At 46.3% G+C, this 25,922-nt stretch overlaps 1 protein-coding gene across 1 annotated transcript; it reads right to left on the reverse strand.

Annotated features, from left to right (window-relative positions):
* Positions 1 to 1,413: 1,413 nt before the first annotated feature.
* On the reverse strand, positions 1,414 to 24,217 carry LOC118080197 (zinc finger protein 850). The gene is made up of 12 exons (XM_060270887.1): positions 24,140 to 24,217; positions 20,701 to 21,403; positions 20,424 to 20,547; positions 19,818 to 19,897; positions 19,475 to 19,607; positions 17,542 to 18,740; positions 11,882 to 12,040; positions 10,260 to 10,745; positions 8,082 to 8,202; positions 6,717 to 6,799; positions 4,739 to 4,865; positions 1,414 to 3,963 (listed from the first exon to the last, which is right to left on the reverse strand). The coding sequence occupies exons 2-12, from the start codon at positions 21,160 to 21,162 to the stop codon at positions 3,206 to 3,208; spliced, it is 3,732 nt and encodes a 1,243-aa protein (XP_060126870.1). The 5' UTR covers positions 21,163 to 21,403; positions 24,140 to 24,217; the 3' UTR covers positions 1,414 to 3,205.
* Between the last annotated feature and the right edge of the window lie 1,705 nt (positions 24,218 to 25,922).

The raw sequence follows: 25,922 nt of genomic DNA on the forward strand, positions 1-25,922 counted from the left end.
CATGGGCAATAACCACATTTTCTCATTTAATAGGGATAAATAAGAAATGCTATGTGATGCTCCAGCCTGATCTGAATATTAACCAGGCTATCGATACCCTTTGGTTCGGTTGGCAAAAGCAAATGGGTTAAGAGATCAAACAGGTTTTGAGAAAACCAACTGCTAATAGACACAGGCATAACATACACCGTTTATTTATTTTTAGTGGAACCTCGGTTTATGAACACCTCGGTTTATGAATTTTCGGTTTATGAACGCCGCGGACCCATCTGGAACGGATTAATTCACTTTCCATTACTTTTAATGGGAAAGTTCGCTTCAGTTTATGAACGCTTCAGTTTATGAACAGACTTCCGGAACCAATTACACCCATGTTTCAGTTTATGAACGCTTCAGTTTAAGTACTTCACGGACCCGTCTGGAACGGATTAATCCACTTTCCATTACTTTCAATGGAAAAGTTCGCTTCAGTTTATGAACGGTTACTCCGCGGACCGTCTGGAACGGATTAATCCACTTTCCATTACTTCCAATGGGAAAGTTCGCTTCAGTTTATGAACGCTTCAGTTTATGAACAGACTTCCGGAACCAATTGTGTTCATAAACCGAGGTACCACTGTACATGCTTATTTAAAGCATTTTTAAACTCTGCTCTCAAACAGTCCTTGCACTCAGGCTAACAATCTAAAAGACACGACACAAGAAGAAAAAGGAGGAGGAGGGAGGAGGAGGAGAAAAGCGTGTTCAAGCCTAATTGAAGAGTCCTTGTAATGACAAGTGCCAAAAGCTGAGCCAATGGGAAGCCACATCTCTCCAGTAAAGCCTGATGGAATGGCAAATGGGGGGAAAGAGCCTGATGGGCACGACCAGCCCTACCATTGGACAGGGCGGGGGTGGGGATTGATGATTTGGGGCATCATGACAAGGCAGCAAATGTATGGTCACATAGTTTTATTTGGCATGGAGGGGGAAGAGACACTTATGGGATCTTGTGCCTGAGGGGCCAGAATAACTTCCCTAGCTTTGGATATTCCACACTTTGACTTAGGGAGCGGGCCCCCATTTCCTATTCTGCCTCAAGCAAAAAATAAATTTCCCTGCTGGCTCTGCTGAGGTTGGTTGTCGGTCTTATAAAGGTAAAGGCACCCCTGACCATTAGGTCCAGTCGCGGACGACTCTGGGGTTGCGGCGCTCATCTCACTTTACTGGCCGAGGGAGCTAGCGGACAGCTTCCGGGTCATGTGGCCAGCATGACAAAGCTGCTTCTGGCGAACCAGAGCAGCGCACAGAAACGCCGTTTACCTTCCCGTCGGAGTGGTACCTATTTATCTACTTGCACTTTGATGTGCTTTCGAACTGCTAGGTGGGCAGGAGCAGGGACCAAGCAATGGGAGCTCACCCCGTTGCAGGGATCCATACCACCAACCTTCTGAACAGCAAGCCCTAGGTTCTGTGGTTTAGACCACAGCGCCACCCGCGTCGGTTTTTTAGTACTGTACAAATCAAAAGTGAATTCAGCTTTTCCTCAGACACTGTAAAAAGTTCTGGATAAAAGAGGCAATATTCAATTTCTGGGAATAAGCCCCATGGAATAAGCATAGAGAGTGTATGTGGATTCTGTTCCCTTGGGGTTTCAGGAGTCAATTCTTACCCAAACCAAAGAGGGTGGGTGTATCTGTGTCTGAGTAGGTGTGCTTTCAATCACTGGATGTAAGGAGTGCTCACTATTTTGTATGTGTGCGTGTGTGTGTAGGGTCTGAAGCAGAGGAAGGGGGAATGCCTTCCCGGGCAGAGCAGCTTCTCCCAGAAGTGGAGCTGGAGGGGGAAGATTTCCCCCCCCTTGTCTGCAGCTGTCTCAGAAGCTGAGACAGACGCAGACACAGAGCAGTTTAGGCAGGAGTTGCCTAGCTATGAGATAATGGCAAGAGGGACAGAAGGGAGAGGACAGATTGCAGAGACAGCATTAGAGAGGGCGGGAGGACGCAGAGAGGAGGAGGAGGAACTTCCCGTTGGCACCTCGACTGCTGCGGAAGACAGAAGCAGGAGGATTTAGAGAAGCCAACTGCTCTCCATGTGGAGGGATGTGGATTGTTGCTGGCAAACTGATGCCTGAATAAAAGAACTATAAAATATAAACTGCTCGTTAATTCTTATCTGTGAAGTTACCAGAGAGGGAGGCAGACTCTGCACGCATGACAGTGTGTGTGTGTGTGTGTGTGTGTGTGTGAGTGAGAGAGAATGAGCATGTACAGTGGTACCTCGGTTTGCGAACGCAATCCGTTCCACAGAGACGTTCGCTCGCCGAGGCATTCGCTCGCCAAAGGCACGTTTCTGCGCGTGCGCAAAACACCGATAGAGCACTTCTGCACACACACCACGCTGCGCAGATTGCTTCTGCGCATGCGCGAGCTGCGGAACCCGGATGCAAACACTTCCGGGTCCGCGGCGTTTGTAAACGGAGGATTTCATAAACGGAGGTAGGCGTAAACCGAGGTTCCACTGTAAGTGTTTAGTGTGTGTTTAAGATCTATCTCGCACACTTGGCAAATCCTTCTTCTGCCTGTTCCTGCACTTTCCCTCCTTTCTAGACAAACTCACCTGAGTAAACAGCATTTCTGCTTAGGAGCTACTCATATCCCACCTCGGAAAGTGACACCCACCTTAAATTCCACAAAAGGCTTTGGCGGGATATTGTGTGGGGACAAGTGGAAGCCTAGCAGGAGCTATCCCCTGTCACGATTTATACCACATTTTGGACCACCAATCAATTACCTATAGCCTATACCTATATTTCTCTCTCTGTTACTAAAGCAAGTGGAAATCAAATTTTAAAAAACAGGTTTCTTTCTTATCAGCACATTAATGTGACTCCTTGCCTGGCATTCATTTCTACAGTAAGTGAGTGATAGAATCTCGTTCTACAGAGTTTTTCCTGAGTGCAGAAGAGTGAGCTTCATCCATGTCTATAAAGCTCTGTCCATGTCCAAAGGATTAGTCTACTCCCTGTGTAGATTCTTCGATGACGTTGAAGGTGTGCAGTGATGCTGAGGTGATGTTGATATGGATTCTGCTTGGTGAATTATTTGATGAGATCATTGGTTTTCGGGTTGTTGTTTTCGTAAATAACTTTTTATTGTATCTCCAACGGTGACAGTCTACAAATGATGAGATTACTGTTCAGACAGAAGTATTTTCCACTCTCTAATCAAGTACTGTACATGGTTTCCCCGGGGTGTGAATTCTTTTGATGAGAAGCTAAAGTTTTCTTTTCACCGAAGCTCTTTCCACACTCTGAGCACTGATACGGTTTCTCCCCTGTGTGGATTCTCTGATGGGAAGTGAGGTATCTGCTGAGACGGAAGCACTTCCCACACTCTGAACATTTATACGGCGTCTCCCCTGTGTGAATTGTTCGGTGAGAGGTCAGGTGACTCTTTTGAGTGAAGCGTTTCTCGCACTTGGGGCACTGATATGGTTTCTCCCCTGTGTGAAGTGTTTGGTGGGACGTAAGGTGAGAAACACTGATGAAGCTCTTTCCGCACTCTAAGCATTGATACGGCGTCTCTCCTGTGTGAAATTTTTGGTGGTTCGTTAGAGTTATATTGTGCCTGAAGCTCTTTCCGCACTCCAAGCACTGGAATAATTTCTGTCCTGTGTGAATGGTTTGGTGTGAAGTGAGATATCTCTTTTGCCTGAAGGTCTTTCCACATTCCAAGCACTGGTATGGTTTCTCCCCTGTGTGGATTCTCCGATGAGGAATGAGGTTCACCTTCCGAGTGAAGCACTTTCCACACTCCAAGCATTTGTATGGTTTCTCCCCTGTGTGAATTCTTTGATGATTAGTGAGAACCCACTTGTGAGTGAAGCTCTTTCCACATTCCTGGCACTGATATGGTTTGTCATTTCCAGGGGTCCTTTGAGGCGTGGTAGGGCTGGAACCATGCTGAAAACCCTTTCCACCTGCTACAATGAAAACAGGAAAGAGAGTGAGATAGAAATGGAGCCCCAATCACATAGTATATATTCCAATGCTTGAAACTTGTGAGGCTATATCTCTATATATAAAAATGTAAAAAGGGTATGTGGGTGGGTCTCCACTTTTCTCCAGCATTCAAATCTTTTCCAGCATTCAAATTCGGACACAACATCCCATGCGACTGTCTGAAGGATCTTAGAAAGTTTGCAAAGACAAATGTCACACCTGGGCCACGTAAGCCCCCCCAAAACCCCTGTTCCAGAACACACCACTCAGCCAAAAGTGCATGCTGGGAAAAGAACTAGGTTGCAAACCAGTGCCCTCTAGCGGCGGCTACACTGGTACTGCACCTATAAAACCTTCCCTCTCAACAGCACCTCGGCTCCCGTTTACATACTATGCTGATGCCTTTACAGACTAGGCCGAATGGAGGTACTGACTCGCCTGGGTGGGGGTGGGGGGAGGAGGGGAAGGGGTAGGTCAGGACACGGTGGGACCAGTCACAGGGGTGAGCTGGGGGTGGGGGGAAGAGGGGGCGTGATACGTCATGGGTCGGGACATGGTGGAGGGAATCACACGAATAAGCCCGGGGTGGGGAGGAGGAGGGGGCAGGATACATAATGGATCGGCATAGGGTGGGGGGAATCACACGGATGAGCCACAGCAACGCGTGGCAGGGCCAGCTAGTAGATAATAAAAGCCAAGCCAAATCCTGGATGGCTTCAGGATCAACCCAGAAACGAGAGAAACACAGAGCCTCACCGAGAGAGACGACGACCTTACAGTTTTCCTCCATGACTTCCTTGTGCAGCCCTCTCTGGTCAGGATCCAGCAAAGCCCATTCCTCCTCGGTGAAATGCACAGCCACATCCTGGAAGGACACGGGAGCCTAGAAGAGAAAGATTAACATGTTCCTCTTTAAAGGGAACATAAACATGATCTACCAGCAAAATCCAGAAGGCTAGACAAGGGAAAGGTGGCTGGATTTAAACCAGGATAAAATCTGACAACATTTGGAATATTAGTTCATATGAGACGTAGCAGGCTATTAACATCAATGTATTAGGACAACGCTTCTGGCCCAGAGATAGAAAGGAGAAGTACCGCCCAGAGAAGAGTGGCAGACCAAGCTGATGGAATATGCAGAAATGGCAAGACTGAGAGGAAAGATCAGAAACCAGGAAGACCAAATATTTTCAAAAGACTGGAATAACTTTTTAATATATTCAAAAGACCACTGTAGACAGTTGAAATTCTTGGCAGGAATGCAATGACACTTGTAAAGTAAAATGAACTTTGGTTACTATGATTGTTGCTGTTGTTCAGTTGTTTAGTCGTGTCCGACTCTTCGTGACCCCATGGACCATAGCACGCCAGGCACTCCTGTCTTCCACTGCCTCCTGCAGTTTGGTCAAACTCATGTTCGTAGCTTCGAGAACACTGTCCAACCATCTTGTCCTCTGACGTCCCCTTCTCCTAGTGCCCTCCATCTTTCCCAACATCAGGGTCTTTTCCAGGGAGTCTTCTCTTCTCATGAGGTGGCCAAAGTATTGGAGCCTTAGCTTCACGATCTGTCCTTCCAGTGAGCACTCAGGGCTGATTTCCTTCAGAATGGATAGGTTTGATCTTCTAGCAGTCCACGGGACTCTCAAGAGTCGCCTCCAGCACCATAATTCAAAGGCATCAATTCTTCGGCGAACAGCCTTCTTGATGGTCCAGCTCTCACTTCCATACATCACTACTGGGTAAACCATAGGTAAAGGGACCCCTGACCATTAGGTCCAGTTGTGGACGACTCTGGGGTTGCGCCGCTCATCTCGCATTATTGGCCAAGGGAGCCGGCATACAGCTTCCGCGTCATGTGGCCAGTATGACCAAGCCGCTTCTGGTGAACCAGAGCAGCGCACGGAAACGCTGTTTACCTTCTCGCTGTAGCGGTTCCTATTTATCTACTTGCACTTTATTGTGCTTTCGAACTGCTAGGTGGGCAGGAGCAGGGACCAAGCAATGGGAGCTCACCCCGTTGCAGGGATCCATACCACCAACCTTCTGAACAGCAAGCCCTAGGCTCTGTGGTTTAGATTACAGCACCACCCACGTCCGTATATCATACATAGATAACGGTAAAAGATGCAGGAATTCTTTTATTTTTATTTTTAGGAAATGGAACCCATGGAGGGAGGGAAGGAGGTCTGAAGGTTCGAAAGAACCTCTTTTTTATTTTCCCAGGAATGGTTATGTTTATTGTGTACAACTTTATGCAAAACTAATAAAAAGGTTATTTTAAAAAAAGCAAAAAAAGAGGATAATAACACAGCATCAATTTATATAAGAATGTATGGGAGTATATTACATTAGGCTTTTGTATTTTTATTTTTATTTTAAACTCATTTCCCCCCTCTTTCTTACACACTTGTAAAGTAATATGAACTTTGGTTACTATGATATGTTTATATTGTAAAATTAGCCAAAGCAAATTCCAAGTATGTAAGGACTTGGCAAATAAATTACTATTCTATTCTATTCACATTGTGGTTCTTTTCACCCCATAACTTTCTCCCCTTTCCTCCCCTCTGTATCACTTTATTTCTAAAAATGAAATAAGAATTTAAACCTTAATGATGGGCACACACAGCCTTCATCAAAGGAAGAATCAAAGGGAAGGGGAGAGATTCAGTCAAGCCCAGGGAGGTGGCAGCAGGCTGAGTGACTGCTCCCCCCCAGCCCTTCTTTCCCCTACCTGATCTGTTCCCATGGCAACTGCTTCCCCTCTGTCAGAAGGAAGATTCAGCTGAGATGGTCCTGCCAGCATCATTCCATCACCTGGGAGAGACGGGGGGGGGGGGGAAGAGACATCAGCACGCATTTGTCTCGGAGGCCAAAAGCCACATGTCGAAAATACACACTGAGATAAGTTTACAGATTGTCTTACCCATTTTAAAACAAAATAAAAAAATCCTTCCAGTAGCACCTTAGAGACCAACTAAGTTTGTCATAGGTATGAGCTTTCATGTGCATGCACACTTCTTCAGATACCACAGCATGCACACGAAAGCTCATACCTATGACAAACTTAGTTGGTCTCTAAGGTGCTACTGGAAGGATTTTTTTTATTTTGTTTTGACTGCGTCAGACCAACACGGCTACCTACCTGTAACTTATCCATTTTATACACTCTGAATGCTTAGACCCATTTTTTTTTTTGTTCATCTCCCCTCCTTGTAGGCCATTACCAACAAATCAAGCATTTTCCTCCATGTGGAAAAGCTTTGAGTGCTGAAAACAACACAGAATTGTAGAATCTTAAGAATTGAGAGGGACCCAAGGGTCATCTAGTCTAACCCCCTGCAATGCAGGAATAAACTTCGCTAAAGCATCCATGACAGATGGTCTCCACTTAAAAACCTACAGGGAAGGAGAGTCCACCACCTCCTGCAGGAGTCTGTTCCACTGCCGACCAGCTCTCAATGTCAGAAAGTTTTTTTCCAAATCTTTCGTCGGAATCTCCTTTCTTGTAACTTGAAGCCATGGGTTCGAGTCCTACCCTCCAGAGCAGGAGAAAGCAAGCTTGTTCCACCTTCCATGTGACAGCCCTTCAGATATTTGAAGATGGCTTTCATATCTCTTCTCAGTCTCCTCTTTTCCAAGCTAAACATACCCAGCTCCTTCAACCGTTCCTCCTAAGTCTTGGTTTCCAGCCCTTGGCCATCTTGGTCGCCCTCCTCTGAACATCTTCCAGCTTGTCAACATCCTTTTTAAACTGTGGTGCTCAGAACTGGACACAATGTTCCAGGTGTGCTCTGACCAAGGCAGAATAGAGTGGTACTATGTAGCACCATGTGGCCCTCGAGGCCTTTTTTTGCGGCCCTCAGCAATATTTGACACCCGCCAGCCCTCCACTACCTTCCAAAAGCTGGGTAAGCAAGTCACTGAGCTTTGGGAGGGAGGTCCTAGGGGTGTAGAGGGGGCATCAAATTTTGTCTTCACTCCCTGTGTCACGTCAAAGTATTCTTGCTGCCCACTTGGTCTGAGAGGTTGGACTGCCTTGTCTTTATTGCATAGGTGTGGATCAGACCAAGTTCAAGGCTGCCCCGTTAATCCTTACCCGGTAAGGCTGCACTTTGGTCCCCCTCCTGCACGACCACCCATCTCAGGGGACTCCCTCTGGCGTCCAAAGGCGTCTTCTCTGCCTCAGGGAAACCAGTGGGCCCTTCTGCAAACAGTCCCTTTGCCAGAAACAGGGGGAGCAGGATTAGACACGGAATATCAGAGGCAAAGGCTTGGGATGCTTTCGGAAAAGGGTAGCAAATGAAGGGAAGCGGGGTTTTCGTACGTGAATTATTACTCTTCTTATTGACATTATTAAAACTGAAAACTGAAAAGCGGAAGCCTCAATAAAAAAGGGAAACAAATTCTCAAATTCTTAACAAACAGATTTTGGATAAATAAGGTAGATCAAAATAAAGTTATTCTAAAGTAATCAAGATAAGATAAAGCAGGATAAGATAAAATCTGAAAAAGGAAAGCGATGTTTAAACAATAGGAAGTCAATTTTTTAAAATTTCTTCTATTGTGTTTCTCTTTTTTCTTTTGCTTTCTTTTTGAATTTTTGATATATTTGTAATTCATTCTATGTATGTATTTGATTTCTTTGTAAATTTGTATTCTTAATTTTCTTTGTATCTTCTCTTTGTATTATTTTTGGATTTGTTTTTGTAACTTTTTAAAGTATGCAAATAAAGTACTCATTTAAAAAAATAAAATAAAAAGAAAAACAGGGAAACTCAAAACGGAAGCTGCATAGCACATTTGGCTTCCGGAAATCATTTGAAAAACCGGAGCAGTTATTTCCAGGTTTTCGGTGTTCGGGAGCCGAGACATTTGGCTAGGGAGGAGTTCGAAAACCAAGGGTCCACTGTATTAAAAAATGCTTTAAAAATCCAAGAAAAGCCCCAAAGCAACTCTCACCAAAGGAAAAATAAAGCTCAACAACCCTTTGTATACATCAGACATCCCCAAACTTCGGCCCTCCAGATGTTTTGGACTACAATTCCCATCATCCCTGACCACTGGTCCTGCTAGCTAGGGATCATGGGAGTTGTAGGCCAAAACATCTGGTGGGTCGCAGTTTGGGGATGCCTGGTATACATCATGCAAACAATCACTTAAATAGTGGTGGCACACGAATATTTATCAAGACACCAATATTTCCCGAGCTAGCATGGATAGCAAATACTGAGCATCAAAGTCCAAAGCCTAGGAAATAAAATCCCACCAAATGACACAGAAACATTCTGGAGTCTCCACGCCCAAGGAAACTCGCAATCCATGTGTGATTTCTTTTCTGGCAAAAGCAATTATGGGGTAATGGTAATAATAATAGTAATAATGATAATAATAATAATTTATTATTTATACCCCACCCAGCTAGCTGAGTTTCCCCAGCCACTCTGGGCGGCTTCCAACAGAAAAATAAAACACAGTAATCTATTAAGCATTAAAAGCCTCCCTGAACAGGGCTGCCTTCAGATGTCTTCTAAAAGTCTGGTACTTGTTTTCCTCTTTCACATCTGTTGGGAGGGCGTTCCACAGGGCAGGCGCCACCACCGAGAAGGCCCTCTGCCTAGTTCCCTGCAACTTGGCTTCTTCCAATGAGGGAACCGCCAGAAGGCCCTCGGTGCTGGACCTCAGTGTCCGGGCAGAACGATGGAGGTGGAGACGCTCCTTCAGGTATACAGGACCGAGGCCATTTAGGGCTTTAAAGGTCAGCACCAACACTTTGAATTGTGCTTGGAAACGTACTGGAAGTCAATGTAGATCTTTCAAGACCGGTGTTATGTGGTCTTGGCGGCTGCTCCCAGTCACCAGTCTAGCTGCCACATTCTGGATTAGTTGTAGTTTCCGAGTCACCTTCAAAGGTAGCCCCATGTATAGCGCATTGCAGTAGTCCAAGCGGGAGATAACTAGAGCATGCACCACTCTGGCTAGACAGTCTGCAGGCAGGTAGGGTCTCAGCCTGCGTACCAGATGGAGCTGATAGACAGCCGCCCTGGACACAGAATTGACCTGCACCTCCATGGACAGCTGTGAGTCCAAAATGACTCCCAGGCTGCGCACCTGGTCCTTCAGGGGCACAGTTACCCCATTCAGGACCAGGGAGTCCTCCACACCTGCCCGCCTCCTGTCCCCCACAAACAGTACTTCTGTCTTGTCAGGATTCAACCTCACACAGTACCCTCCCTTACACTCCTGCCCCCTAAAAATTAGGATATAAAGCTCTCACCTGCTTCTCTTCCTGATTCTTGTCCTCTGCCCGGCTCAGGAGGAAACCTTCAGCCAGGGCCACCGCCTGGGAACTGGTCTCCGCTCCACATTCCCTCACCCAGCTCTCCATCTCTGGGGGGAGGACAGCCAGGAACTGCTCCAGGATCACCAGGTCCAGGATCTGAGATTTTGTGTGTCGCTCTGGATTCAGCCACTCACGGCAAAGGTGGTGGAGCCGGTTGCAAACTTCTCGGGGCCCTTCAGCTTCCTGGTAGTGGAAGTGCCTGAACTTCTGGCGCTGGATATCTGAGCTGAGGGCATCTTCCTTGCCCAGGATCTCCTGCAAGGTTCTTTCCAAAAATTCCCCACTGTTCCCAATGTTGAAGTCATCTGACACTCTTCTTCTTGCAGGTCCAGCTAAGTCTTGCTTGTCCATCACTGATCTGGGCTCCAAAAAAGATTCCGAATCTTCCTCCTTCTTCAAAGACTGTGCTGACCAGAGATGTTACACCAGTTCCTGCAAAGCCAACACATTGTCTTGTTAGAGAATTATTGCATTCTCTATTTTATTTATATTTTTCAAATTTATACATTTCACTGGTTTTACAATCCATTTAACATTTCCAAATTGTGACTTCCTTCCCCTCTTTCTGCGGTTCCTTAAATTAATTTTTTTTAATGTCTTCTGCATCTTCAAGTTCACTTTACTTGCTCATTTATTTATCTTCTGTTCATATATACTCTTATAAAACTGCAAGTTATTGGTACATTAATCCTGCTAATGTTTTTTATCTGTTTACAATTTATCTGTAAACATTCAATGAACCATTTCCAATCTTTTATAAGAAGTTTGTTATCTTGATTTCTTATTCTTCCGGTAAGTTTCGCCATTTCTGCATATTCCATAAGTTTTTGTATCCGTTCTTCCTTTGCTGGGACTTCTGCTTCTTTCCATTTTGGGGCAAGTAACATTATTGCTGCTGTAGTCGCATACATAAATAAATTTCTATACAATATATGTAGTTCTGTCCCTATAATTCCCAAAAGAAAAGCTTCTGGGTTTGTTTTTTAAAAAATAAAAGTTATTTTTAATTCATTATATATCATTCCCCAATAAGCTTTAACCTTACTACAAGACTAGAATTATTGCATTGTCAGGGCTGGAAGATTTTCCTGCAGGAAACCAGTGTGATTCTGGCTTGCAAACAGCTCTTCCCAAGGAAGGAGAAGCAGGTGAATTGTATGCCAAGTCCCACAACAAATACTGGAGGGAGATTCCTCCACATAAAGGCCATGGATTGATTGATTGATTGATTGATTGATTTTATTGGAAGCTCCCATCTTTTAGAGTGAATGCAGCAAACTTGACACCTCTTCCCCCTCCACTCAGCCTTCCACCAAGTCCATAGCCAAGGCCTTTAACCCTCACTCTGTAATCATAGAACTGTAGGATGCTCTAATCCAATCCCCTCCAATGCAGGAATCTTTTTGCCAAATGTAGGGCTCAAACCCACGACCCTGAGATTAAGAGTCTCAAGGGGCAGCTGCCTCTTCCTGCATTGGGGGGGTTGGACTAGATGACCCCCGGGTCTCTCCCAACTCTAGGATTCTACAATTCCTATGCTCTGCCGAATGAGCTACCTCGTTGTCTATAAACCATAGCCACCCAAGCGTGCTGACTTTCAGTTGGCGCCCCTTGTCTTCGATCCACGGGGGGCGGAGGGGGGATTCCAGCTTCCAGTCGCTCTTTGCATTCAGCAACAAAAAGTTCCCCCCCTCCACGCGTCCGGGGTTGCACGTCTGAAAGTGCACACGAGCGAGGCAGGTGTCAGCTGGGACCCTTTTTAACGCCGATGCCTGATTCACTGGAGGGTGCAAAAAAATTCCCTCCACCCACATAAGAGAGAGAGAGAGAGAGAGAGAGAGAGAGAAAGAAAGAAAGAGAGAAGGGAAGTTCAGAAGATTATTGGGAATGTTTTATACGTACAAAATTAGAATATCATTGAAAAGTGCATTTATTTCAGTAATGCAACTTCTTATTTATTTATTTATTTTTTACAAATGCTTTCTTTTGGAAATCCCACAGTAATAAAACAAATAGTTACAAGAATACAAAAAATAAACATCGCTATTACATTTCATTAATTACATTCCATTTATAATTGACCCACCTAACGACAAATAATTACAATTTCAACAAATAAAGGCTTGACGTATCTTGTCATGCACCTATCTCATATATTGGTTTCACCTTTTGAGTTGCGTTACTGAAATAAATGCACTTTTCTACGATATTCTAATTTTCCGAGTTTCACCTGTATATGTACGGTATGTTGTGGTGCGAGTGTAAATTTAAACATGGAGAATCAGATAAATAAATTTGTAGGCAGGCAGGTGTGAATGGATAAATGGGCTGGGGGTCTCTCCTGCTGCTCTGGGGCCCCACGATCTCCCAACAGGTTAACAACCCACCTCCCCTTTCTTTGCATTCCCTGGGTGGCGTGGGAACCTGGGCATCACCCCAGGGGGTTTCCACCCCCCCCACGCCAGCTGTCATTTTTCTGCCTGGCCCCACCCCCGATCATGCACCCTCCCCGGCAGCCCTGGGGCTCGCCTTTACCCAAACGCACAATGAGCGCCCCCCCCCCCGCCCCCGCTCACCAGATCCAGAAGGGGCCACCCACGAAGCGTTTGCGAGAGACAGATGAACCAGGGAGAAAAGCAGAGGCGAATCTGCTCTGGAGGAAAACTCCCTCCACGCAACAACACCCCCCCCCCGCCCGGCCCCATCCTTTTCCTCCCATCGCCTTCCCGTCTAGGCACCCTGCTCCGTTCACTTTAACCCTTAGAAGGTTATGCGCAGGAGGAATCGTAGTTGGAAGGGACCCCTGGTGGTCATATAGCCCAGCCCCGCACAATGCAAGATTATTTAGCCCAACGTGGAACTCGAACCCAAGACCCTCCTGCTCTAGCGACTGAGCTACCCCCACCATCCTTCCCAAAACAGTGCCTGAGTCTCCCAGGTGCTCACCCAGCGTCTCTGGATCATTGGTGCAAAGACGGGTAGGGGGGTGTTTCCAAAGAGGTTTGGGCATAGCTGCCAAGTTATCCCTTATTTTAAGGGATTTTCCCTTATGCTGAATAGGCTTCCTCGCGAGAAAAGGGAAAACTTGGCAGCTATGGGTTTGGGGGCCGAGCCTTGCGCGTGATGCTCCAGCCCCGCACCGCATGACCGGAAGTGTGGGCTACCCGCCTCTTCCCCCCTCCCCTACGATCAGCTGCCTATGGGAGTCTATCCGCTCTGCTCATAGTGAAATGGCTTTGGCAGCGAGGAGACGCTGGGAGGAGAGAGTCAGAGGTGGAGAAGGACCGGGGTTTCCCCCCCCCCCCCAGTTTGTTGATTTATTTACAGAATGTTGATTTTGCAAGATAGAAATGAGAGCTTACATAATAAAATAACAATGGCATTATTATTAATCCCCATACTTCATTTAGTATGATTTTCAGAGTGTGCTTATGTTTTAAGAATGAAACACATAGCCACCACAAGACAATGAAAGATCAAATGTTATCCAACACACAATAAAAGGTCAAGCCTGGATTAAGTGACACAGGTCAGCCACAGACTAGGTGAGTGAATCATAAATGGTTCCTGCCCTCTAGTCCTAAAACTGTATCTTCTTGGAAGGCACATTCTTCTTTTCCCAGTTCAGCTGTGAAGTAGGTGGACTTAGGAGGGAAACAGTACTTTTGAGCATGTCTTAAGAACCCCAGGGGTACTTCCTTGGAAGGTGCACCAAGCCCCATGCTAAGCTATGGAATATTTAGGTTGATGACAAGGTGTGCTCTTGGGCATGTGCAGAGAGCCCCAGAATCTTCTCTCTCTTTTTTTTGAGCCTCAGAATCTTCTCTTTGGGAGAGATGCCACCCTCTTACCACCTCAGCTCTGGATTGCAGATTAGGGGAAGGGGTCATTAAACCGCTGACCAGATGTATATTGGTTGCTCTCCAGAATGTACTTTCTTCTATCCATTGACCCTTTCCCAGCTAATCACAGGAATATGCAGATTTCTGTGATTTCCAGATTTCCAGACACAGAAAGCTGAAGCTTGTAAACTGCAATTGACACTCTGCTACTTTGGAAAGAGAAGACAGTGTTTTTCGAGACCTTTGAAAGCAAAAACGCCAAGGAGCGTGACTGGGCGAAAAAACGCAACTGAGATCCAGTCTGTGGGCAGTGAGGTTTTTGTTTATCCCTCCTGCCTCAGAAGACCTCAGTAAGTTCATAAAAGATACCCCAGGAATGCTTAATCTTTCTTCCAACTCCAGGATCTTGTTTTATAAAAAGGAGTGTGTGTGTGTGCCCCCAAAAATGTGCAAAATGGGGTTTTCCTTTGTATAAAGCAAGGTGTGTAAAAGATGGAGGAATCCTCTCCGCTCCTATTGTGGAACATCTGAGGGCTTATGATAATAATAATTTATAATAATAGTGATTTATTTATTATTTATACCCTGCCCTGCCCCATCTGGCTGGGTTTCCCCAGCCACTCTCTCCTCCGCAGACTGATGCAAAGTGGTACCCAAACTTCATTTAGCAGGGCATCCCCATCTTCGAGCCTTCCCTTGCCCTCTTTCTGTGGGGGTGCTGACCTCGTTCAAAGGAAGCAGCAGTAGCCTTGAACGGCATCCTCCCACTTTCCTGGCACCTCCCTGTATTTGAAGAACATGCAGCAGCAGAAGGGAAGAAGAGTCTGGGTGTAAGTGGGGGACAGCAGCGAGGAACAAAGTCAAAATTTGGAAATGTTAAATGGATTGTAATGTATAAATTTGAAAGGTATAAATTAAAACTTTCTTTTCTCGCTTTCCCCGGCCCCTCAAAAGAGCCTCCGTCCAGACTTTCTTCCCTTCCTTTGCTGCACGTTCTCCTTCAGCCTCCATGGCATCTAAAAATACTGTAGCTTTCATATAGGTGAAACTCAGAAAATTAGAATATCGTCGAAAAGTGCATTTATTTCAGTAATGCAACTTTTAATTTTTTTATTTTTCTTTAAATTTTAAATTTCTTTATATTTTTACAAATGCTTTCTTTTGGAAATTCCACAGTAATAAAACTAGGCGAGGCGGAGACACGAGCATCCACTACATGTACACCCTAATGACGCGCTGCGAGGAGCTGGACAAGGCGATGCAGCCGGTGCCGGCCTGGTGCATCCGGGACATGGCTGGAGAAACTTGAGGGGCTCTGCAAATAGGCCTCGCAAGGCGGTGCCTGGCGCTGAAACGAAGTAAGCTGGTTTTCAGACAACAGCTCCTTTGTCCTTGGCACTGGTGGCTTCCCCGTCAAAGCCCCTCTGGCCTTTTTTCTCTGTTGATCTCAGGACAATTGCATAGCTTTCTCTTAAGCAAGCTTTTGTTCGAAACTGTGCAGAAATTTACCAGTAACTGCTGCATTTCCTACCCTAGGCTTATACTCGAGTCAATACGTTTTCCCAGTTTTTTGCAGTAAAATTAGGTGCCTCGGCTTATATTTGGGCTGGCTTATATTATTATTATTATTATTATTATTATTATTATTATTATTATTATTATCTAAAATATTCATGTAATAACTGTTAAGACTGTGTTCGTAGAAGACACCAACTACGAGGGATCGCCAAAGACGACGTGGGAGACATGGCTGGATCGGCTGCGCAACCAATTTTCACACAGGGAATTTGATCACACAGCTGCTCCCTGCAGAAAGCAGGACTGAAGTTCTGTAGGGAACTCAGCTGTGCAGCCTTATGCTCAGTGCTTTGTGGAGCACAGGGTGGCCCAAGGGTGACAACCAGCTGGCTGTCCGGTGCTTGAGAAGAACCACACAAGGGGCTTGAGCAGTTTAGCATCCTCAGATATCAGGCGTGCCCTCCTATGGAAGTTGGCCAACAGGGCTGGAGACAGATAACTATCTGGCCCAAAAGCCCACACAAAGTTTCCCACCCTGAAAGAGCAACGGATACATGAAAACAAGAGGGTCCCTCTCCTGGGGAGCTTCCAACTTACAATTTGGACCCTGCAGGGAAAGGTCCACGAAACATAGCCCCAAGAGAGATTGGAGCAGAAAGAGATGAAAAAGATAAAGGCCTTTTGACCTCCCTGCATTCAGGTCTCACTGCAGGCACCTCCAGTCCCCCCCCCCCCCCGGTGCTGAGGTGCAAGGACAGGCAACAAAAACACAGTTTAAGACATTTATTTCACTTATTTCTACGAAAAGCTCTATCCTGTTTTTCTAGCACCAACATACCACGCAGAGCATTCTTGCCCTTGCCTTGTTTTACACAGCTGAGTGTCCAGTACTGTAAATATGCATTTCTTCTTCTTTTAGATGCTTTCAGAAAGAGAAATGAAGCATTTCTAAAAGAGGTTTGCAACCCAAAATCCACTTAGCTGAGGAAATGCGCTCAGCTCCTCCCAACACCAGAGTTACGCTTGTTCAGGGATATCCCAAATCTCTCCCTATCCCCGTCGCAGGAGTGAAACAAAGTTTGACTCTTCCTGCTAGGACCACCCTGGGCATCCATCACACGACTTATGTTTGCTTGTTTGTTTGTGTGTCAGTATCTACACATATACACACACGAGCAGAAAGTAACTGGTGTCGCTCAGGAATTCTAACAAACCAAAAAATACTGAATTCATACACAGATAATGTAACTTGTTTGTTCCTAGGGCTGCACCCCTCTCCCTAATCAGGGGAACATCCAACCAGGATCTGGCCCCAAATCAATTTGGAGTCAGGGTTAATGTTTAATTGGGGATTTAAAAACCCTATATGGTCAGGAAGGGGGGGGGCTTGAATTCATGAATTCATATGGTAATGCTTTCCACACTCATAGAATTCATGTGCTTTCCCTCTTTGTGAATTATCTGATAATAAGTAAGACATAGTCTATATGAGCGGGATGTGGGTGGCGCTGTGGTCTAAACCACAGAGCCTAGGGCTTGCTTATCAGAAGGTTGGCGGTTCGAATCCCCACGACGGGGTGAGCTCCCGTTCCTCGGTCCCTGCTCCTGCCAACCTAGCAGTTCAAAAGCATGTCAAAGTGCAAGTAGATAAATAGGTACCGCTCTGGCGGGAAGGTAAACGGCATTTCCATGCGCTGCTCTGGTTTAACCAGAAGTGGCTTAGTCATGCTAGCCACATGACCTGGAAGCTGTCTGCAGACAAACGCCGGTTCCCTCAGCGTATAGAGTGAGTTGAGCGCCGCAATCCCAGAGACGTCTGCGACTGGACCTAATAGTCAGGGGTACCTTTACCTTTACAGTCTATCTGAAGCTCTTTCCACACTCCAGGTACTTATATGTTTTTGCCCCTGAGTGAATTCTTTCATGACAATGGAGGTATGCCCTTGTATCGAAGCTGTTCCCACGTTGCACTGGTATGGTTTCTCCTGCGTGTGAATTCTTTGATGAGAAGTGAGGTCCCTGCTCAGACAGAAGCACTTTCCACACACCAAGCACTGATACGGTTTCTCCCCTGTGTGAATTCCTTGATGATAGGTGAGATTTGCCTTCTGTGTGAAGCTCTTTCCACATTCCAAGCACTGATACGGTTTCTCCCCTGTGTGAACTCTCTGATGAGCAGTAAGGATCGTCTTCTGTGTGAAGCACTTCCCACATTCCAGGCATTTGTATGGTTTCTCCCCTGTGTGAACTCTTTGATGGCGAATGAGGTCCTTGTTCAGGCAGAAACCCTTTCCGCACTCCGAGCATTTATACGGTTTGTCTCCGGTATGAATTTTTTGATGAGAAGTGAGGCTCGTCTTCTGCATGAAGCTCTTTCCACATTCCAGGCATTTATGCGGCTTCTCCCCGGTGTGAGTTCTTTGGTGATAAGTGAGATCGCACTTTCGAATGAAGCTCTTTCTGCACTCCAAGCATTCGTACGGTTTCTCCCCCGTGTGAATTCTTTGGTGGTAAGCTAGAGTTAAATTCTGCCTGAAGCTCTTTCCGCACTCCAGGCACTGATATGGCTTCTCCCCTGTGTGAATTGTCTGATGACAGGTGAGATTCCTCTTCTGAGTGAAGCTCATTCCACACACTAAGCACTGATATGGTTTCTCCCCTGTGTGAATTCTCTGGTGATCAGTGAGCTTTGTCCTGCTGCTGAAGAACTTTCCACACTCCAAACACCGATAAGGTTTCTCTTCTCTGTGAATTCTCTGATGATTAGTGAGAGTTTTATTTTGTCCAAAGCTCTTCACACACTCCAAAGGTGTATAGGTTTTCTCCACTGTGTGAATTTTCTGATGAGTTTGGTAAGTGAAACTTTCGTTCTCATGAAAAGCCTTTTCACACTCTAAGCACTGATGTGGCTCCTCCCCTGTGTGAATTATTTGATGTGAAGTCCTGTTCGGATGAAAACTCTTTCCACACTCCAGGCACTGATATGGTTTCTCCCCAATATGAATGTTTTGATGTGTAGCAAGATCAGAACTATAATGAAGGTCCTTTCCGCGTGCTGTAATGAAAATAGGAAAATGAGGTAGAAACAGAGCTTGAAATCCTTTTGAGACAGACCACATATAGGTGGTTATATTCTGATGACAGAAACCACAAATACAAGATGGGAGAGCCAGAGTTTCTGATTCTAAAGGAGAGCGTCAATTGAGTGGGTGTGACCGGGGGGACATAATTCGCAGAAGACATGCTAATACAGTTTCTTTTAAAAGAAAAGAAAAAATGAGGTTAACATTTAACAAAACCCTATTTTTAAGGAAGGAATTGTCAAAATTTGAAAATCTATTGTGCATCAGGGCAAGATATAGAAAATAATTCACCCATTTGAACTGCCGTGCCACATTCCATGAATATACAGCAGGATTTTTCATGGGCACCTGGGAAATTATTAAATTCATCAGTTAAAAAAATCTAATGTTGTTATTGAAGCTTCTTTGCAAATATGGATTGCGTATACAGATATGTCCATATATATATCTCACTTTTACAAACTGTTGTTTTGATTGTGTTCCGGTTTTAATTGTTTGTATTGAGGTCCAAGCATTGTTAGCCAACTTGTAGATTTCTGTTCAATGGAAAGGGGGGATGTAAATGTTTCAATAAAGAAAAAGAGATAAATCCTGCTCGATGGAAAGAAGGAAGTACTAAATTGTTGGGATTCTGCAAAAAAAGAAGCAGCGGCTAAAATTCATACATAATTTCTAAATAAATATTATAATCCACTAGGAAATATACTTTTACTGAGAGAGGCCACGATCCCACAGTTCTCCTCCATGACTTCTTTGTGTAGAGCTCTCTGATCAGGATGCAGCAGAGCCCATTCCTCTGCCGTGAAATACACAGCCACATCCTCAAACGATGCTGGATCCTGAAAGAAAAGCAAATATTTCCTCCTTTATAGATAACACCATCCCAATTCATAAAACTCACCAATGCTGCTTAACTGCAACCCCCTGCATTCACAGCCTTCCTGTTGGGCAACTTCCTTGACCCCGTAACTCCCCCCCCTTTAAATGCCAAAATACAGACACACCCTGACTAACCCCCTGGCAGCCTCCCCACTGGTCCTTCCCCTTACCTGGTCTGTTGCCACAGCAACCGCTTCCCTTCCACCAGAAAGAAATGGATGATTAAGTCTCGCTGGCATCATTCCATTGCCTGTGAGAGACAAAGGTAGGGGACAGAGATCAGAATGTGCTTGTCTCAGAGGTCAAGTTGCACATGTTTGACATTACAAAATGTCTCATCCGTCACGTATATTTCGGTTGTTCATAGACGTTTTTATTTTCAGTACAGTCAAACCTCGGTTCCCAAACGCCTCTGTTTTGGAACATTTCAGCTCCCAATCGCCGAAAACCCGGAAGTAAGTGTTCTGGTTTTCAAATGTTTTTTGGAAGCCGAACGTCCGACGCGGCTTCCGCTTGAGTGCAGGAAGCTCCTGCAGCCAATCAGAAGCCGCGCCTCAGTTGTCGAACATTTCGGAAGCCGAATGAGCTTCCGGAGCGGATTACATTCGACAACCGAATTTTGACTGGACAGTGCAAACACATCTCTCCCCAGTTGGGATCTTGGCAAAGTACAAGTTGGCATTCATGTGCAGCAGAGTCGGGAGAACACAAAAGGATTTCCTGGATTTCTTCCACAATTAATGGAAGGAGACCATTTCAAGTTCATGCCCCATTACCCAGCAAGATGGCACCTCCATCCTTCTCCTCCTGCACCTTCCACTTTTGCAGGGGAATCTCTCCGATGTTTTCTGGAGCCTTCACAGCATCAAGGAAATCAGTGGCTGCTTCTGTGAACAGACCCTTAACCGGAAAGAGGGAACGGAGTGTTAGCAGCAAAGACTTTGGCTTTTGGGATACTTTCAGAAAGGATTAAAAAAAATATAGGGAGTTTTGAGATCTTCTCCTTCACATTCCTCAGCCCTTTCAAACCACCAGAACAAAACTGTCTCAAACCTGTGGCTCTTTTGGCTTCCTGTCCTCTGCCTGGCTCAGGAGGAAACCTTCGGCAAGGGCCACCGCCTGGGAACAGGTCTCTGCTCCACATTCCCTCACCCAGCTCTGCATCTCCGGGGGAAGGATAGCCAGGAACTGCTCCAGGATCACCAGGTCCAGCACCTGAGCCTTGGTGTGTCTCTCTGGCTTCAGCCACCAACGGCAAAATTCGTGAAGTAGGTTGCAAACCTCTCGGGGGCCCTCGGCCTCCTGGTAGCGGAACTGCCTGAAATGCTGGCGCTGAGCGTCTGAGCTGAGGGCATCCTCCGTATCTAGGATCTTCTGCACAGTTCTTTCCCAGAACCCCTCACTCCTCCCATCCCGGATGGTGTCAAGGCCAGCTGTGGCTTGTCCATCCATCTTGGTAAAGAGCGGTAGACTCGTGATCTGGTGAACCAGGTTCGCTTCCCCCCTCCTCCACATGCAGCTGCTGGGTGACCTTGGGCTAGTCACACTTCTTTGAAGTCTCTCAGCCCCACTCACTTCACAGAGTGTTTGTTGTGGGGGAGGAAGGGAAAGGAGAACATTAGCCACTTTGAGACTCCTTCGGGTAGTGATAAAGCAGGATATCAAATCAAAACTCTTCTTCTTCTTCTTGCTCTTCCCTCTTCTGCCAATCTGTGTTTCAAGCCAAAAGCCGCCTGATTCAAGGTACGGCCAAGCCCTGCAAAGTGAAGGCAATGGCTTGTCAGAGAATCATTGCATTGTTAGAGAATCATTGCATTGTTATGGCTAGAAGCTTTCCCTTCACCCAAACTGGATGAGTCTGGCTACGAAGCAGCTTTTTGGACTAACAGATGGACAACAAACATGGGTTCTAAAAGTTCTTATGGGGCTAAGTAACTGCAAGGTTGAAAGAAGGAAGACTCAGCATCTAACACCCAGTGGCCTGAAGATCTCACTGCTCTTTCTACATTTGATTGCATGGCTTATACAGTGGTAACTCGGTTTACAAACACAATTGGTTCCGGAAGTCTGTACTTAACCTGAAGCGTACTTAACCTGAAGCAAACTTTCCCATTGAAAGTAATGGAAAGTGGATTAATCTGTTCCAGACAGTCCGTGGAGTACTTAAACTGAAAATACTCAAACCGAGGCATACTTAAACCGAGGTATGACTGTAATCGTCAGTTTCATTTAGATATCTATTTCGGCATTTGGACTGCTTAGATTTATGTCTCTCCCATATAGGTCTCTAGAGGGGAGGGGAGAGAGACTTTCTATTCCTCATCAGGTAATGGCGTTTCCACCTGACTTGCCCCACCTAGCCTTTCCCAGACTATGACTTTGAGAACAGGAGCAGCAGCATGGAAGAGAGGAGTTCAGGGATATTTTTTTAAAAAATAGTTTCATAAGTTGCACTTCTTTGTTTCTCAATTTGATCCTTTTACATGGTTTTGTATATTTTGTGGTATTTTATGCATTGTGATTTGCTGTTACTTTTATTGATTATATATTGGTAATTCTTTATTGTCCATTGAGTTTTCTTGGCAGGGCAGGGATACTGGAGTGGCTTGCCAGTACCTTCTCCAGGTGGATCACGTTTAGTCAAAACTCTCCACTATGACATGTCCATCTTGGGTGGCCCTGCACGGCATAGCTCATAGCTTCTCTGAGTTATTCAAGCCCCTTCGCCACAACAAGGCATTGATCCATGAAGGGGAGACTCTTGAGAGTCCCATGGACTGCAAGAAAGTGAAACCTATCCATTCTTAAGGAAATCAGCCCTGAGTGCTCACTGGAAGGACAGATCCTGAAGCTGAGGCTCCAATACTTTGGCCACCTCATGAGAAGAGAAGACTCCCTGGAAAAGACCCTGATGTTGGGAAAGATGGAGGGCACTAGGAGAAGGGGACGACAGAGGACGAGATGGTTGGACAGTGTTCTCGAAGCTACGAACATGAGTTTGACCAAACTGCGGGAGGCAGTGGAAGACAGGAGTGCCTGGTGTGCTATAAAGAGTCGGACACGACTAAATGACTAAACAACAACAACAACAATTCTTCATTATGGTTGAACTGTTTAACTATTATTTGCTGGTGTTTACTATTAGATTCTGATGGATCGTTGAATATAAGTTGCTTATCTTATTGTGACTTTTATATTGGATCAGATTGTTACTATTAATGTTTGATGTTTTATTATGTTTTTAGGTCTTGGAAGCCGCCCAGAGTGGCTTGGGCAACCCAGCCAAATGGGTGGGGTATAATTGAATTATCATCATCATCATCATCATCATCATCATTGCAATGGATTCAAACTACAAGAAAGAAGATTCCACCTAAACATTAGGAAGAACTTCCTGACAGTAAGAGCTGTTCGACAGTGGAATTTGCTGCCAAGAAGTGTGGTGGAGTCTCCTTCTTTGGAGGTCTTTAAGCAGAGGTTTGACAGCCATATGTCAAGAATGCTTTGATGGTGTTTCCTGCTTGGCAGGGGGTTGGACTGGATGGCCCTTGTGGTCTCTTCCAACTCTATGATTCTATGCTTCTATGATTCTATCATCATCATTAATTAGAGCCACAGCAGACAATGGAATTCTCCTATTGTTTTGCTTTATCCCCAGTGGCGTCCTCTTCCGTTGCCTCTCGAGACAGATGGATGCAAACAACATTCATCCATAAGCTTAAAACAGGATTGACTGGTATTGCTAACACCAGATGGCAATGTTTGTGTTGTTGTTGTTGTTGTTGTTGTTGTTGTTGGTATTGCTAACACCAGATGGCAATGTTTGTGTTGTTGTTGTTGTTGTTGTTGTTGTTGTTGTTGTCATCCTCATCAAAGCATAGAGTTGGAAGCGACTCCTATAGTAAACTAGTCCAACCTCCAGCAACCTCCAGTGATTCAGCAATGAATCACTCACAAATGGCCATTCAATCTCTGGTTTAAGGTCCTCCATTGAAAGAGAGACCATCACCTTTCTTTACTTTTCTTCTGCTACAATTGCAAATAAAGAAATGAAACAAGTTTGTGTGTGTGTGTGTGTGTAAAATAAAAGTAGCTGTTCATTCAGGAGAAAAAGGTGAAATGCAAGACTCCAAAGACATAAGGGGCTTCTTGCTGGTTTTGCAGAGAGGAGGGGGAAAGAAGCCTGGATCCCCAAAAGCTTGTGTGTTGTGTTCGCAGATCCCAGATGAATTAGCTGCAGAGGCTGCCTCCCTATGGGGCAAAGTGGGGCGAGGGTTTGGCTCCCTACACACTCTAAGCCCGCTACCCCCAAACCCCCCATTCCCTCCCCATTCAAAACCTGGGATCACAGCATATCGCCCTCCTCTCCCCCGCAGGGGGGGCTCCCCTAGGCCCCCTCCTCACCCCTTCCCTTTCAGGTCCTCCTAGGCACCCACCTCTGCAGCCCAGGGACCGCCACCCTTCAAATAGACACATTGGGGGGGGGCCTCACCAGATTCCAGGAGGGGCCACCGATGCAGCGCTTGGGGGAGACAGAAGAGGCTTCCCTACAGGAGGGGCGGGTGGGGGTGGCAATGCACTTCCGGTATATGACCCCCCCTCCCCTTCCTCTCTAGGAATCCTCTCCACTTTCCCTCCCTCTCTAGGAATCCACTTCAAGTTCATTTTAACCCTAGGAGGTTCAGCCGCCTCTTGATCAGGCATAGGCAAACTCGGCCCGCCAGCTGTTTTGGGACTACAACTCCCATCATCCCTAGCTAACAGGACCAGTCGTCAGGGATGATGGGAATTGTAGTCCCAAAACATCTGGAGGGCCAAGATTGCATATGCCTGCTCTTGATCCTTTGTTGCTGGGCGGGGGATTATATGCAAATATATTTGGAAGCCCTTAGTTTCAGAGCATCCTCCCCAAATCACACGGATATCCCAGGACAGGCGTTCCAAACATCTCGGTGGCTGTTGTTGTTGTTGTTGTTAGTATCCAGCCCATCTGTCTAGGTTGCCCCAGTCACGCTGGGCGGCTTCCAACATACTGTATATAAAAACATCATAAAACATTATGCATTTTTTTTAAAAAAAACCTTCCGATCTAAAAATTGCAGGGCTGGGAAGGGAAACCACGTTTCTCCCGCCGTCGCTCTCCTTATTTTCATTGCACGGGAGGCAAATGCCAGCCCCCCACCCCACCCCCAGATCAAACCCCTATACCTGTGGGTTCAAGAGGCAGGGAGTTCCAAAGTCTAGCTGCTGCCACGCCAATAAAATATCGTTCTTTTACAGGTACCACGTGGCACCTCTAACGGTGCCAGTTCCATTGATTAAAGCTGTAGAGGGGCGTCTATAGTCCGGCAGAAACAGGGGGGGGGGAGAGAGAGAGTTTTTTTGGGGGGGGCTTGCAAGGAGGTCGCAAGATGCACTTTGGGCCCCACTTTGCGTTTGAACTGCAGGGAGAAGCACCCAAGCCTCAAAAGGGGGGAGTTTGTCCCTTTCTTCTCTCCCCCAGCCCCAAATAAATCAAGTTTCCCCTCCTCTCCGCCTCCATCTCTTGCTAGCTAGCCCGATCCCACCCACCAAATGTCGCATTTTTCCCCTCCGAAGAGCTCTGACCATTTTCTCTGCGCCAGAAGAGGGGGAAATGCAACTTCACAGAACCACAGGCTTAGAGTGGGAAGGGACCGCCAGCGGTCATCTAGTCCAACCCCCTGCAATGCAGGATTCGAACCCACGACCCCGAGAGACTCATGCTGTAACTATTTGCACGGCCAGCACCGTTTCTATTTCCCCCGTGTTGGTGTCTTGCCACGCACGTTTCTGCCTTCTCGGAATACTAATACTAACACTAATAAATAGAGGGGGTTTTTTGCTGCTCGATTTTCCAAGGGTTAAGATGAACCGAGCTTCCGTTGCTAGAGAAGAAAGCCATCGGGGGAGGAGTTTACCTCCGTCTCCCAGTCCTTTTCCTGCTCGGCTCCTCACGTGGAGGGAAGCGGCTGCTCTGTATCCCCCCCGGCGCTGCATCCGAGGCCGGATCCGGTAAGACCCCCCCCCTCACCCGGACCCCTTTGTGCATTGGGCTGGAGGGGATCCCGTTGATCGCAGGGAGGAGGGTGCTAGGAGACCCCCGTCCCTGGGCTGGGGCTGGGGGTATCAGCCGATTGCCAGGGTGCAACTGGAAGGAAGCGAGACCCTCGCTCCCTTTCGCCCCGTGATCTCCTGGGAGATCCGTTTCTCCGCTTGAGATTCCAGGGAGCGCCCGCTGGCTTCCCTTCCCTTCT

The sequence above is a fragment of the Zootoca vivipara genome, chromosome 2 (genome assembly GCF_963506605.1).
Source record: "Zootoca vivipara chromosome 2, rZooViv1.1, whole genome shotgun sequence".
In the NCBI taxonomy this organism is placed as follows: Eukaryota; Metazoa; Chordata; class Lepidosauria; order Squamata; family Lacertidae; genus Zootoca; species Zootoca vivipara.

Excerpts from the sequence above, each read along its gene's own strand:
- LOC118080197 (XM_060270887.1), bottom strand. The coding sequence starts at position 21,162 with ATGTGGAGGAGGGGGGAAGCGAACCTGGTTCACCAGATCACGAGTCTA. Across the intron at positions 20,548-20,700 it reads GGAAGCCAAAAGAGCCACAG|GGTCTGTTCACAGAAGCAGC; the intron begins GTTTGAGACAGT and ends TTTCCGGTTAAG. Across the intron at positions 19,898-20,423 it reads TGGAGGTGCCATCTTGCTGG|GCAATGGAATGATGCCAGCG; the intron begins GTAATGGGGCAT and ends TGTCTCTCACAG.